General features: G+C 47.8%; 1 protein-coding gene and 1 non-coding gene across 3 annotated transcripts; both read left to right on the plus strand.

Moving 5' to 3' along the window:
- Positions 1 to 6,539: 6,539 nt before the first annotated feature.
- TRNAK-CUU lies at positions 6,540 to 6,612 on the plus strand. Its single transcript has one exon. It is a non-coding gene; the product is annotated as a tRNA-Lys (tRNA).
- Positions 6,613 to 7,619: 1,007 nt separating this feature from the next.
- RNF183 (ring finger protein 183) lies at positions 7,620 to 14,377 on the plus strand. 2 transcript variants are annotated; one of them, XM_044265098.1, is made up of 3 exons: positions 7,620 to 7,835; positions 12,627 to 12,982; positions 13,699 to 14,377. In XM_044265098.1, the coding sequence occupies exons 2-3, from the start codon at positions 12,630 to 12,632 to the stop codon at positions 14,306 to 14,308; spliced, it is 963 nt and encodes a 320-aa protein (XP_044121033.1). In that variant the 5' UTR covers positions 7,620 to 7,835; positions 12,627 to 12,629; the 3' UTR covers positions 14,309 to 14,377. The 2 variants fall into 2 exon arrangements, with proteins under 2 accessions (XP_044121033.1, XP_044121034.1); XM_044265099.1 differs by lacking the exon at positions 12,627 to 12,982.
- Positions 14,378 to 14,495: the final 118 nt, after the last annotated feature.

Below are 14,495 nucleotides of genomic sequence, written 5' to 3' on the forward strand. Positions count from 1 at the left end.
AACATCACGAACAGAAAGAACAGAAAGAACGTCCAGTCCTTTCCTAGATGTGATCTCCCCAGGGTCTGGAATACAGCAAATTCAAAACCCTAGGCTCGGGGTGATGGGAATGGGTGTCAGAGAGACTGCATGTCCAGGTGCTGACCTTTTTTCAGTTCATCCAGAAATAATCTTTTGGGAACTGGCCAACTTCACATGACTTAACAACCATGCAGACATTTTTTTTTAATAATTTTTTAATTTTTTATAAACATTTTTATCCCCAGGTCTGTGAATCGCCAGGTTTACACACTTCACAGCACTCACCAAAGCACATACCCTCCCCAATGTCCATAACCCCACCCCCCTTCTCGCAACCCCCCCTCCTCCCAGCAACCCTCAGTTTGTTTTGTGAGATTAAGAGTCACTTATGGTTTGTCTCCCTCCCAATCCCATCTTGTTTCATTTATTCTTCTCCTACCCACTTAAGCCCCCATACAACCGTGCAGACATTTAAAATGAGGCTGCGGGGCACCTGAGTGGCTCGGTTGTTAAGTGTCTGACTGTCTTTGGCTCAGATCATTATCCCAGGGTTCTGGGATCTAGCATCAGGCTCCCTGCTCAGTTTGAAGGCTCCTTCTCCCTTTCCCACTCCCCCTGCTTGTGTTCCCTCTCTCATTGTATCTATCTCTGTCAAATAAATAAAATCTTAAACTAAACTAAACTAAACTAATATGTTGTCCATGTTTTGCCCTAAGGGAAAAACACAGGTAATAGTACAGCACCACACAGCATCATCCCATTTTGGTAAAAATAAATCTGGATGTGTCTGTATATTCATCGATAAAGGTCTAGAAAAAATAGAGCAAAAAATGTTAGCAGTGTTATCTCTGGGTATTGAGTTTTAAAGATGAATTTATTTCCTACTTTATGCCTTTCTGGTTTTTTTTTTTTTTTTTTGCAATGAAGATGAATCAGTCTTATTTTTAAAACTTACTTATTTTTGGAAATAGGCACTACATTCGCATAGTCAGTCAAGAGTGCAGAAATTTATAGGACAAAATGTCTCCCTGTCCTCTGTATCTGCCTTCCATCTGGCTCCCTCCGGAGGTAACCAGTGTTCCCAGCATCTAGTGTAACCCTGAGGAGATGCTTTGCACACAAACAAGGAAATACATAAATTTATTTTCTTTATCACTTTTACAATAAAAAAAAAGCAGGAACACTTTCATTTTGAAGGAGAGGTTGTAGAAGACTATTTTATGATGTCAAAACATGGTAAATGGGAGAAAGGCCATCAAAGAGTTTGAGTATCACACGTATTTATAGTAATTTAAAAAATTTACATTAAAAATATTTATGGGGCGCCTGGGAGGCTCAGTGGGGTAAGGCCTCTGCCTTCAGCTCAGGTCATGATCCCGGGGTCCTGGGATCGAGCCCCACATCAGGTTCTCTGTTCAGCAGGGAGCCTGCTTCCCCCCCCTCTCTCTGCCTGCCTCTCTGCCTACTGTGATCTCTCTCCCTCTGTTGAATAAATAAAATCTTTAAATAAAAATAAAAGTACTTATAAAGAGGCGTGGTGGTTAAGGGTGTGGACTCTGACACCACACTGCCTGGTCAAACCCCAGGTGGCCACTTCTTTGCTCAGCTCCTGGGGCAAGTGCCTTAATTTTTCTGTGTCTCGCACCTTCATCTGCAGAACAGGAATCATACGATAATAGCACCGCCCCACAGAGCTGTCACCGGGAATGGTACAGGATTCAGGCAGAACCCCTAAAATAGCGCCTCGCTTTGTTTCCAAATGTCAAGATGATTATGTTCATCTCAGTTTCCTCATTTGCTTACATTGGGCACGTATTACAAAAGGCGTTAAAGAATAAACTCCCACAAGAGAAGGGAAACCGCACAGACACAGACTGCAGCACAGACGAAAATGAGAGACTATGCGGCCCGAAAACGAGCAGAAATGATGTTTGCAACCCCGGAGACGAAGGAGGCCTCTGGTTTCCAGATTTTTTTTTTAAAGTTTATTTATTACTTTTTAAAGATTTTATTTATTTGACAGAGCAAGAAAGAAGAGAGAGAGAGCACAAGCAGGGGGAGAGGTAGAGGGAGAAGCAGACACCCCACTGAGCAGGGAGTCTGATGTGGGGTTTGATCCCAGGACCCTGGGTTCATGACCTGAGTCAAAGGCAGATGCTTAACCAACTGAGCCACCCAGGTGCCCCTCCTGAATTTTTTTTTTTTTTAGTATTTTATTTAATTTATTTATTTTATTATTTTTAAAGATTTTATTTATTTATTTGACAGAGAGATCACAAGTAGGCAGAGAGGCAGGCAGAGAGAGGAGGAAGCAGGCTCCCCGCCGAGCAGAGAGCCCGATGCGGGGCCCAATCCCAGGACCCCGAGATCCTGACCCAAGCCGAAGGCAGAGGCTCAACCCACCAAGCCACCCAGGTGCCCCTAGTATTTTATTTTTGAATAATCCCTATACCCAACGTGGAGCTGGAACTTACAAACCCAAGATCAGGAGTCCTGTGCTCCACTGACTGAGCCAGCCAGGCGTCCCCGGTTTCCGGATTTCGATACTCGAAGGCCTACAGGGTCCCTCTGTCAGTGTCAGCAGGGCGTCATTCCAAGAGCAGAGATGGAATCTGGCCCACAAGCCTTCTCCCCTGGAGTTTGGAGAAGACCTTTGAGACTTTCCTAGAAACTCCTTGGACCTTCATTGTCCCAACAGCCTTCAGCAGACTCTTTGTCACGTCTTCCTGGCAGGGCTTCCTTGGAGAAAGGCTTCAGAGTACGTGTGATGACTGAACTCACACCGAGGACTTTCTGAGGACCCATCACGTCCAGCCTGACGTGGCTGAAAGTCTGGGGGATGGAAAGATGAGAGGTGTCATTCACAGTCCAGCTCGGGAAAGAACGGACCAGTCTCAGTTCTGTTTGTACACACAGCAGGTGGAACGTGTAGGGGGCGTGTTAATCTTCAGCCTCCAGCCTAGCCTGTCCTCTGCATGGGGACGTGGGGGCGGGGGGGGGGGCGCTGCCCAGGAGCGCATGCGCACTGTGCACACTGCCTACAGCGGGAGGAAAGCACAGGACCGGGACTTGGCAGCCCTGGGTTTCCACCACTGCTGTGACATTTCACCTCGTTGTTAGCTGGGACCAACTCTTCCCTTCACCAAAATCCAACTGCTCTTCACAGAGACCCCTGGGTTCTGGGAATAAGAAAGCCAGGTGTGACCTGCTTGGGGAAATATGAGAACTATTTTATAGTTGAAAGATTTGCTAAGTCTTGTAGTTCCTGCTAAGTCTGAAGTTAACTAGAACTGGGAGATGGTACCATTGAATGTTTCTGACGGTTTGATACATTCTAAACATAAGATAATAAAACAGTTTATAACGCTTATCCACAATTCTAAAATCCCTGCACTCTGAGGGCACGTGCCTGGCTCCGTTGGTACAGCACATGACTCTGGATCTCAGGGTTGTGAGCTTGAGCATTGGGCATGGAGCCTACTTTAAAAAATAAACGAATAAATAAAAGATAAAAAAAAATATATAAAATCCCTGCCCTCTGAAAACAAAATTTTTTCATTAAATTTGGCACCAGAATTGACCTGGCCTTATTATATTTAATATTTCAGTATCATAAATTGCAGAATATTAAAACATTTGATCCTAGCATGCTAACTCAGATCCCACTGGGAGAGTTACTTAATATATTGGTAAATGCACCATATCATTGTCCTAAATATGAAAAGTCTGGATTCAGAAACACATCTGGCCACAAAGGTTTTGTGAAAGGGATTGTGACCTTAGAAAACAGATTCAGATGCTGCCTAAGGCAAAGGCAGGGGAAGGCCCGTTCCCAGGTGGGGATTCACCCAGCCCTGTCTGTCCAGGACATTTTCCTCCTGGACTCATGTCCTTGCGAAGTCTTCATGAAGCTGAATGTAACAAATGATGCATGCAATTACAATGAGCTAAGGAGCATATACTGGGGATATTTCTCCTAAATTTGGACTCGTCATACTTATCACATGTCCCCGAATCTTCTAAGGATCTTGTAAAGATCCAAATTACAACACAGTAGGTGTGGAATCAGCATTCTGAACAATCTGCAGGTGATGTCATTGCCGCTGGGACTGTCCTCAATTCTGGACAGGCCTAAGGCAAGGTTCTGAGTACTGACAATGTGCTGCCCCACAGGGAGATGTGCCCTCGGCCCTTGCTGAACACTGGTCATCATCTGGCTAAAACCTGCCTTTTCTCCATCCTCCACTGGCCTTCTGCTGCCTTCTGCTGCCTCTTCCTCCCTAACGGGTTCTTGCTGCCCTGTGCCTCCACTCCACACCTTGGCGTGGTTCCAAGTCTCATGACTCCTCGCTCACCCGGCTCCCAGGTACTGCTTAGATGAGGTGCTTTTCCGGTTGGCTGACCTCATCCCCCCAAGCAGGAACTAAATTAGTTCAATTCAAATTCCTGAGATGCCTCACTATCTCTCCTGGGCATCTTCCTGAAAAAATTTTCCACTGTTTGTAAAATCCTCCCTAGCCTTGACCACCCGGGGACACTGTGATAATGCATTTGCTCACTCTACGATCCGTGGCCTGGAACAGGGCCATGGTTTATTTCGTTATTCTTTCAATGCTTGCAACATCCTGACTGATCACTTACACGCCCTTGCTGCTTTCCTTTTTGAGTTCTGGATTTCCTGGCTGCAGAATACTCACACTGACTTTCCAAGTGAATTTTCCTATTAATGAAAGTCCACAATACATATTCATTGGTAAAAATTTAGAATACTATAAATGAAAAGAAAATGGCAATACCAGCCAGCTGATCATCCAGAGATGCAACGTTTTGCCTCGTGGTCCTTTGTGTTGTTTTACAAAATCTGGCTTGCACGTCACACCCCATTTTTTAAACTGCTTTCCCTCCCCTGTTTATGGCATGTTGTGATCATTTTCTCAAGTCAATAAAAGCTCTTCCGCTCTTCCAGTGCAACTCAATTCCTTCACTCCCTAGCTGGAGAGAACACCAGATCCCACAGGTTAAGGGCTCAGTCCCACAAGACAGCCTCACCACCACCACCACCACACACATCAGGCACCAATCACAAGCCCAAGTTTTCACCTGTACTTCTCATCATCTGGCTCTAGATCGGAGGTTCCCACGACCCACTCCTTGGGTTTGATTAATTTACCAACATGGCTGGGGCACCTGGGTGGCTCAGTGGGTTAAGTGTCTGCTTTCGGCTTAAGTCATGATCCCAGGGTCCTCGGATCCAGCCCTGCATCAGGTTTTCTGTGCAGCTGGGAGTCAGCTTCTCCCTCTGCCCCTCCCCCTGGTCGTGCTTTTCCGTGTATGTGTGTGTGTCAAATAAATTTTTAAAAAAAATCTTAAAAAGCATTTTTTTTCCAGAAAAAACATTCACTTACACTTACCAGCTTATTATAAAGTATATGATAAAGGTTACAGATTATCAGCCTGATGGGAGAGGTGCGTAGGGCAAGCTGGGTACGTGGGAAGGGGCGTGCGTCTTCTCTGCCCTGTCCAAGCCTGCCATCGTCCAGCACTGCCAACATTCACCAGTGCAGAAGCTCTCTGAACCCCATCCTTTTCAGTTTTTATGGCAGCCTCACTACAGCATGATTGATTAAATTATGGCCACTGGTGACTGTATTCAATCCCCAGTCCCTCTCCACTCCCACAGAGTGGGCGTTCTGGCTGGACTGAAATTCCCTACCCTGTAATAAAAGGTTGGTTGGCCTGGCAACTTAGGTCAAGTTGCCACATTCACCTAACAAAAGACACTTTTATTGTTCTTATCACTTAGGAAATCCCAAGGGTTTTAGAAGCTTGGTGCCCTGGAACAGAATGAAGCCTGCTTCTCCCTCTGCCTTGCCACTGCACCCCCACCCCCCTGATACCCGCTTGTGCTCTCTCTCTCTGGCGAAGAAAAAAAAAAAAAAGGCTGGGACTTCAGGCATGCCTCCAGGCGTCCCTCTGTCTCTAGCTCAGAAAGAGAATTGCTTAGAGAGATCATCCTTAGGGACTGGCAACTTCCTGAAGTCCACAGCTTTATTTTCACACAATTCTAGACTAATCTAGATCCCACGGTCATTTCAACATTTATTTTTCCAACTAATATTTATATATTGAAAATGAAGGGATTTGATCAATAAGGGAACGGTTAAGTAACTTATGGCTCCCTCAATGAAATATGATACAATCATTACAAAACTGAAAAAGCTCTTTATGTACTAATACAGAATATTTCAGGTACATTGTTCCGTGAACAAAGCAAGGGGCAGAACAGTGTACATCACGCACACATTTGCGTAAAGAGGAAGAAAAGAAATACCCAGATGTTTTGCCATAGGCGTTTTGTTTGTGCATCCATAAAATATCTTTGGAAAGATATACAAGAAGCTGACTGCATAATGCCTTGATTTTCAGGGAAATGAGGTAACTAGGAGAGGACATTTTCACTGCAAAATCAAACTGCTCACGTGTTGAATATATTATGTATTCTAAAATAATCTGGGGGCACCTGGCTGGCTCAGTCGGTAGAGCATGGGACTCTTAATCTCGGGGTTGTGGGTTTGAGCCCCATGTTGGGTGTAGAGATTATTTAAAAAGTAAAATTTTTAAAAAATAAACAACTGGGACGCGTCAAGTCCTTGCTCAGAATCCAGACTCTACTAACTCACTAGTAATGGAGATGAGCAAATTGACTTCTCTAATTCTCGGTTCCCTCCCTTGAAAATTGGCATCATAATTTTATCAACTTGATCTGATGAGATGAAACAGGACTTGTAGAGATCACAGCACAGTGCCTGGTACACGGTAGCACGCAGTAAATGTTAACTACAGCTATTATGATGACATGATCAGGCAAATCACCGAAAAGAAGTACAAAAGGAACATATATGTAATTGCTCAACCTCATTTATGATTAAAGAAACTCACATTTGAATATAAAGCCACTTCTTTTAGGGGCATCTGAGTGGCTCAGTCAGTTGGATATCTGCCCCTTGATGTTGGCTCAGGTCATCATCTCGGGGTTGTGCCATCCAGCCCCACATCTGCCTACCAGGCTCACACTGGGCGGAACCGCTAGGGATTCTGTCTCCCTTTCCCGCTTCCCTGCCCCACACGTGCGCTCTCTAAGTAAATAAATAGACGCTTAATTTTTGTCAGTCTGATAGGGGAAAAAATTGCCACCACTACTAAAAGTAATGATGACAATTATCCATGCTTCACTAAACACTTCTGATCTGTTACAGTTAATGCTCCCCGCGGTCCCTGGAAGCACGGTGTCCAGCACAGTATGGAACACGGAAACACAGGGACTTTTCCTTACTCTTTCCCAGATAAGGAATCCAAAGCTCCAAGCAAGTAAGGGATTTATTTGCCCTCCCCCCAAAGTGTGCCCACGCAGCCCATCTTCTGCTCCCTCTCGCATTCTCAGAGATGCCCTGCCTTCCATCAAAGTAAGACTGTGAGTCAAGGCGGTGCAGTCAGACAGGGCAGGAAACCAACCCAATACGAAACAGAGGTCTGCAAGGATGAGGGACTTTGACCTCCTTCGAGAGAAGCAAGAGTGACTCACAGGAGGAGGAGGAAACCAGAGCTCCCGCGCTGTCCCGCCTGAGCACGGACAGTCCAAAGTCGTCAGAAGGAAGAGGAAAACCTGAAATGGAGCTGGCCAAGAGCTGCCAGAAGACCCAGGCAAGGAAGACCCGCCCACAACTGCCTGGAAATCAGGCCAAAAGGAGTTAGAGCGCAGAGCACATGCTGCACAGCCACCCTGGGGACTGGAGGAGGAAACTCTGAGGAAGCAGGTAAGGAGCCACAGAGGGCCACAGGGAGACGGGTGGGACACAGGACCCCAGTGTCCTGAGAGGCACTGCTGTCAACAGCATGAACACTGGGACTAGCTTTCAAGCTTAGCTGTTTATTAGTGTGAAGCCTTAAGCAAGGCACTTCATATGCTGAGCCTTGGCGTCCCCATCTATAAAATGGGTATAAAACTATCATGCCAGCTGTGTACTGAGTACCTCCTGGGCTTTGCTGGGCACATTACAGATACTATCCCTTCCTTACAGCAAGCCTCTGAGGTGGGATTTTTAGCCTATTTTACAAAGAAAAATGAAGCACAGAGAGCATAAGCCATTTATCTAAGATGCAAAGCAAGTAACTGTGTTTCCAAAGCCTGCATACTTTCACCTTCCTATCCTGCTTCCTTCACAGGGTGGTTTTAAGGAATCAGAAGGTCTCAGGGCACGTGACTGGCTCAGTTGGTAAAGCACGTGACTTTTTTAAAAGATTTTTTTTTTTTTTTAAATTTACTTGACAGAGAAAGCACAAGCAGGGGGAACAGGAGAGGGAGAAGCAGGCTCTCCGCTGAGCAGGGAGCCTGATGTGGGGTTTAATCCCGGAACCCCAGGATCATAACCTGAACCGAAGGTAGATAGACGCTTAACCGACTGAGCCACCCAGGCGCCCCAAGCATGTGACTCTTGAACTCAGGGTTGTGAGTTCAAGCCCCACACTGGGTGTGCAGATTACTTAAAAACAACAACGACATAAATTAAATAAATAAATAATTGGTGGGGGGAGAACCAAATGGCTTTATGCAGATGGGAAAATATTGTAAAAGAGAATCATCAAATATAGATGTGAGCTGCCTCACTTAGATCCTAGCCAGGACCAGGAGCCCTTTGTAAACTGTGAAGTCCTGTAAAAATGCTAGCTCTTGGGGCACCTGGGAGCGGGGGGGCTCAGTTGAGCCACTGGATCTTGGTTTCAGCTCAGGTCATGATCTCAGGATTGTGGGATCGAGCCCCACGTTGGGCTCCATGCTCAGCGTGGAGTCTGCTTGGGACTCTCTTTCTCTCCCTCTGCCCACTTGCTCTCTCAAATAAATAAATCTTTTTAAAGAATGCTAGTTCTTCATCTCTCTCCTCTTGAGGGTCAACACTTTGGGGCAATGCTACAGGTACTATTTGGCTGACTTCATCCCAGACTGAGGTGATGCCTCTGGGGTGGTGTCTAGGACTTACAGCAGCGTGGAGGGCATGCAGGGGGCAGTGGCGGGAGGATGCGTGGTCAGAGTCTGTCCTGAGAGGCTGGACTCCGCCCTGCTGTGCCTGAAACATCAGAGGCTATCTGTGGGGACCCTGGCAGATACGGGCCCAGGTGCTGAGACGCCTGATTATTCCTCCTCTTGAACGGCCCTTTACAGCTTCGGCCATGGAACTTCAGAAATGAAGTCTCCTTCTGGGGGGGAAGGGGAGATCTTTAAGGGTAGTAATGCAAGTTTGTCGTACTATAGTAAAGTTAGAGGATTTTCAGATAAGAGAATTTAAAACAAACAAAAAACCCCACCTATAATCTTACTCCCAGAGATAACCACTGTTGACACTTTGGTGTTTGTTTTTCCAGACATTTTTCCCAGGCACACATATATTGGATAATTGAATAGTATCGTGATATGGTTTTACTACTGGTTCTTTTTACTTACTTGCATATCACAAACATATTTCCACATTAATAGATGTTTTATCACATCATTAAAAAAAAGATTTGAGAGAGAGGGAGGGGGAGGGGCAGAGGTAGGAGAATCTCAAGCAGACGCCCTGCTGAGCACAGAGCCCTACATGGGGCTCAATCTCACGATGCTGAAATCATGACCTGAGCCAAAACCAAGAGTTGGAGGCTCAGTCAACTGTGTCACCCATGTGCCCCTTACCACATCATTTTAAAGGCTGCAGAATGTCTCTTCACGTGGTTGGAGCAGAATGTCTTTAATTAATGTTCCACTATTGAAGGAGTATGTAGTTTTCCACACCTTACTGTTAGAGCCGTGCTTCTACGGGTGTCCCTACAATCAAGCCTTTGCACAAGTCCTTGATTATTTCCATGGGACAGATTCCCAGTTGGGGCCCTGCTGGATCAAGGTTATTACCTTTCAAGTCTTGTGATAAGTACTAAAGGTCTGCTTTGGACACACTCTGCAGTTCAGAGATCCTCAAAGCTCAACACAGAAACCTTTTTCATGGCTTCAAAGTCAACCTCGATCCTTCTCCCTCTCAAATCCGTTTGCAGGGATAACGACAGCCATCTCATGGGTAGTCTTTGCTGGATGCTGGACTCTATGAGCTTTACCTTCAGACATGCTACTTTCCTTTTCAACAGACCTCACAGGCACAACAGGTTAAGCAATTCAACTGGGATCACAGCCACAACAAGTAGTGCATCTGGGGTCATGAGCCTCAAAAACATGGTTCTAGAATCTATGTTATTCACTGCTTTTTGGGAAGTGCTTTTGATTTCATCTCTAAAGATGTCTTTTTTTTTTTTTTTAGATTTTATTTATTTATTTGGCAGAGAGAGAGAGAAAGAGGAGGAAGAAGAGGAAGCAGGCTCTCTGCTCAGCAGAGAGCCTGATGCGGGGCTCGATCCCAGGACCCTGGGATCATGACCTGAGCTGAAGGCAGAGGCTTAACCCACTGAGCCACCCAGGTGCCCCTCCAAAGATGGTTTTTATTCCATCCCTTTGATCTTCTCTGCCATGACCTGGTCTAAGTCAAGCACTGCCATTCCAGCCTGAACATTAAAGCCCCTCACAGTCTTTTATTTCCACTCTGTCCCTTTTAGTCTGTTCTCTGTTCTGTAGCTGGAATGGTGTTGTTATTATTATTTAAAATTTTATTTTATTTTATTTTTTTTTAAATTTTTTTAAAGATTTTATTTATTTATTTGACAGAGAGAGATCACAAGTAGGCAGAGAGGCAGGCAGAGAGAGAGAGGAGGAAGCAGGCTCCCTGCCGAGCAGACAGCCCGATGTGGGACTCGATCCCAGGACCCTGGGATCATGACCTGAGCCGAAGGCAGAGGCTTAACCCACTGAGCCACCCAGGCGCCCCTAAAATTTTATTTTTAAACAATCTCTACACCCAACATGGGGCCCGAACCCACAACCCGGAGATCAAGAGCCACTTTAGCACTACCTGACTGAGCCAACCAAACAATCCTGGAATGGTGTTTTTAAAATGGAATATTTAAAAAAAAAAAAAAAGGAATGGTGATGAGGCCCTGCCCCCCCACTCACCCCTAGAATTAAATCGAGATTTGTTCCCCAGCTTCCAGGCCCGCCTCCACCCTCTCTGGCTTGGTCTCCTGAGCCACCTTCCTGCTCCAGCCCCACCCACCAAACCTCAGGGTTCTTTCACTTCCTGAATCTGGCAGAGCCTTTTTTCACCTTGGGCTTTGGTACCTGTTGTTCCCTTAGCCTGGAATGTCCTTCCCTCTACGCTGTGTGGCTGGTTTCTTGTCCTCCTTCAGACATAGCTTTCAGAACCCCCCCCCCCGCTGCAACCCTCCCTGGTGGTTTCCTAACCCTAAGCCCATTTTCCTTTCTGTCCTTTGTAGCACGCATTACATATTAACTGCCCTCTGCTCATTAGATGTCTTTTTCCCTCATTACACTCTAAATGTCATGAGGTCAAAGTCGTGTCTCTTTGGTCCACCATTATTTGCCCAGTGCCTAGCACAACTCCTGGCATGCAGTGGGCGTTCAATACCTTAGTAACTGTACAATGACTGCGTGGTCCACAGAAGGCGCTCGTAGTTAAGGATCCCTGGTCAACTCGCCCAGCTTCGGCCAGAGCTGTTCCATCCTCCTTCTGCATACCTTTGCTTCGTCTTCCCTACATGGAACAGTGACAGAAGTCTAGAAGAAAACCAGGAAGCCATGGGCGGGCAGGAGAGTGTCAGCGGGTTTTGCTTCAGGTTTCAACTGAGTGGATGGATGGCGCCCTAGGAGGCGCACCAGGGAGACTTGGTTCCTCCAAACTCCCTGTACGCTTCCTGGATTCCTATGAGAGACTCACGGCTCGGGGAATCTCCTGATAGGTGCAAACACTTAAGTGTGTGGTGATTAGCACACATCCAGCAGGTGACACCACTGCCTAGCTGGGGGACCTTGGGTGAAAGTCACTTCTTGGCTCCCATCTGCAATGTGAGTGGTTAGGATGGAGAAGTGATTTTTCGACTTTTTTTGGCCCCCCCTTGGCAGCTCAACTCCTCAACTTATTCAAGTGATTGACAGGAGAAAAGCTAGGTGTTTCTGGGTGAAATGGGGAAGTGGGGCTGGAACTCTCCTCCTTCCTGACTCCCTCTTTTAAGTCCCCAAGGGTGGTGAGATGGCCAGCCTTCGGACTCTAAGACCTCAGCGGTCACTGCCTGCCAGGCTGTGTTCTAAGAACAAAGATGGCAGCAAGATTGCTGTGGTTACAGCTACTTGGGCACATTAAATTATCAGAAAGTTTGGGTACCTGGCTGGGTCAGTCGGAGGACCATGCAACTCTTGATCTCTGGATCAAAAGTTTGAGCCCCACGTCGGGTGTAGATGTTACTTAGAAATAAACAAAATTTGCTGTCTGAGGTGCAGAGATTTTAGGCTGTGTAGCCATCAAGTTCGCAGCCACCCAAGTGCAGGGTGGGCAGCCTCTGTGTGAGGAGGAGGTTTTAGCCATTTTAGAAAAGAAATGAGGGCCCAGGAGAGCCCAGAGGCTCACTTACCCTCTCCTTAATCTAGAAAAAGGAAACTGCCCCCCCTCCCTTCCCAGGCCATGGAGACCTTCAAGGTCTTGAAGAGACCGCCCACGATCTTGCGGATGTTTGGCTTCCACAGTTGGTTGTTCGCCACACCCTGGGGGAACTCTGCTCCCCCACCTCCCCGCCCCTGCCACCCAGGCAGCTCTGTGGCCTGTGCCATAGGCAGATGCGCTCAAGAGGCTGCAGCCCGGGCCACCTGGCACCTCCAGGTGCTGCGTGTGTGCTGCCATGGAGACGGGCCCCGGGGTTGGTGGTTGGTGGAGAGAAGGCAGTCTCCCAAAGCAGTGTGGATTCGGGAGAGGGAAAGACTGGAGCCTCGGGTCCTTCAGGTAGTCTGCCTGACCACCCTAGTATCAAGGAAGCCCAGGTGAGTGCCCTGGGGTTTTGGGGAACAGAGGGAGGGAGGAAGAGCCAGGGGAGGCCAGGTATTAGGAGGTTCTGGAAGGGCTGATCGGAGGACCTGGGCAAGGGAGCCCAAGCTTCCAGGTCAAGGGGGAAAGCTTTGGCAGGGTCCCCCTGCCGGGCCAGTGCAGTGCCCCTGCACAAAAACTGGGCATATGGGCTCTGGAGGGTTGGCCTTGTAGCCCAGTGGGAGGAGGGAAAGAGGGCCTGGCGTTTGCCCCCAGGGGAGGGACAGACCAGGGAATTCACAAAGGCCATCTCTGCACTACTCAGGGACTTGAGGCAGCAGGGAAGGAAGTATTTGTCTTCTAACACAAACCACTGACGGGTTCTCCTCCCTCTCCTTGGAGTCTGAGAAGTCAAGGGCCGTCACGTGGAGCAGAGGAGCACTTTTTTCCACTTCCCAAGTGGGGGTGCAGTCCCCTCCAGTGGCAATTCACTAATGGTGGGGTGACTCAGGCCTTTTCCCTGTTTGGGGGGGCATGTTGCCTGAGCACCAGACTTTACAGCTTAGGAAATGGGTGCTCTGGAACAAGCTGGTGCATCTTTTGAATCTAAGTTTTTCATCTGTGAAATGTGGGTGACAGTATGTTTCAACAAGGCACAGAACACTTAGTCTGGGACTAAGCACAAGGATGAAATTCAACAGGCATCCCTTTGCTCCTTTTCCCTTTCTGCCAGGACATTCCTGCCAGGCCTCCCAACGTCTCATCTGAGGATGGCGGAGGGGCAGGGCCAGGAGCCTGAGTGCCCTGTCTGCTGGAACCCCTTCAACAACACATTTCATACCCCCAAAGTGCTGGACTGTTGTCACTCCTTCTGTGTGGAGTGCCTGGCCCACCTCAGCCTGGTGACTCCAGCCCGGCGGCGGCTGCTGTGTCCGCTCTGTCGCCAGCCCACTGTGCTGGCCTCTGGGCAGCCGGTCACAGACTTGCCCACGGACACTGCCGTGCTCACCCTGCTTCGCCTGGAGCCCCACCATGTCATCCTGGAAGGCCACCAGCTCTGTCTCAAGGACCAGCCCAAGAGCCGCTACTTCCTGCGCCAGCCCCGGGTCTATACACTTGATCTAGGCCCTGAGCCTGGGAGCCAAACAGGGCCCCCCCCGGACATGGGCCCTACAACCAGGTCTCTGCCCATTCCCATCCCCAGCCACTACTCTCTGAGGGAGTGTTTCCGCAACCCTCAGTTCCGGATCTTTGCTTACCTGATGGCTGTTATCCTCAGTGTCACTTTGTTGCTCATCTTCTCCATCTTCTGGACCAGGCAATTCCTCTGGGGTGTGGGGTGAGTGCTGTTTCTGGACAAGGAACCAACCCTTTAAAAAATTTTTTTTTCCCCCCAAATTCTTATTAAGTAGGCTCCATGCCCAGCGTGGAGCCCAACATGGGGCCTGAACTCACGATCCCAAGATCAAGACCTGAGTTAGCAAGAGTCACACACTTACCCAGCTGAGCCACCAAAGAGCCCTGGATCGA

This window comes from Neovison vison, chromosome 9 (assembly GCF_020171115.1).
Source record: "Neovison vison isolate M4711 chromosome 9, ASM_NN_V1, whole genome shotgun sequence".
Taxonomy (NCBI): Eukaryota; Metazoa; Chordata; class Mammalia; order Carnivora; family Mustelidae; genus Neogale; species Neogale vison.

What these genes read in the sequence shown, in the direction of transcription:
- RNF183 (XM_044265098.1), top strand. Translation starts at nt 12,630, where the DNA reads ATGGAGACCTTCAAGGTCTTGAAGAGACCGCCCACGATCTTGCGGATG. An exon ending in CTAGTATCAAGGAAGCCCAG is followed by an intron (nt 12,983 to 13,698) that starts GTGAGTGCCCTG and finishes CCTTTCTGCCAG; the next exon opens with GACATTCCTGCCAGGCCTCC.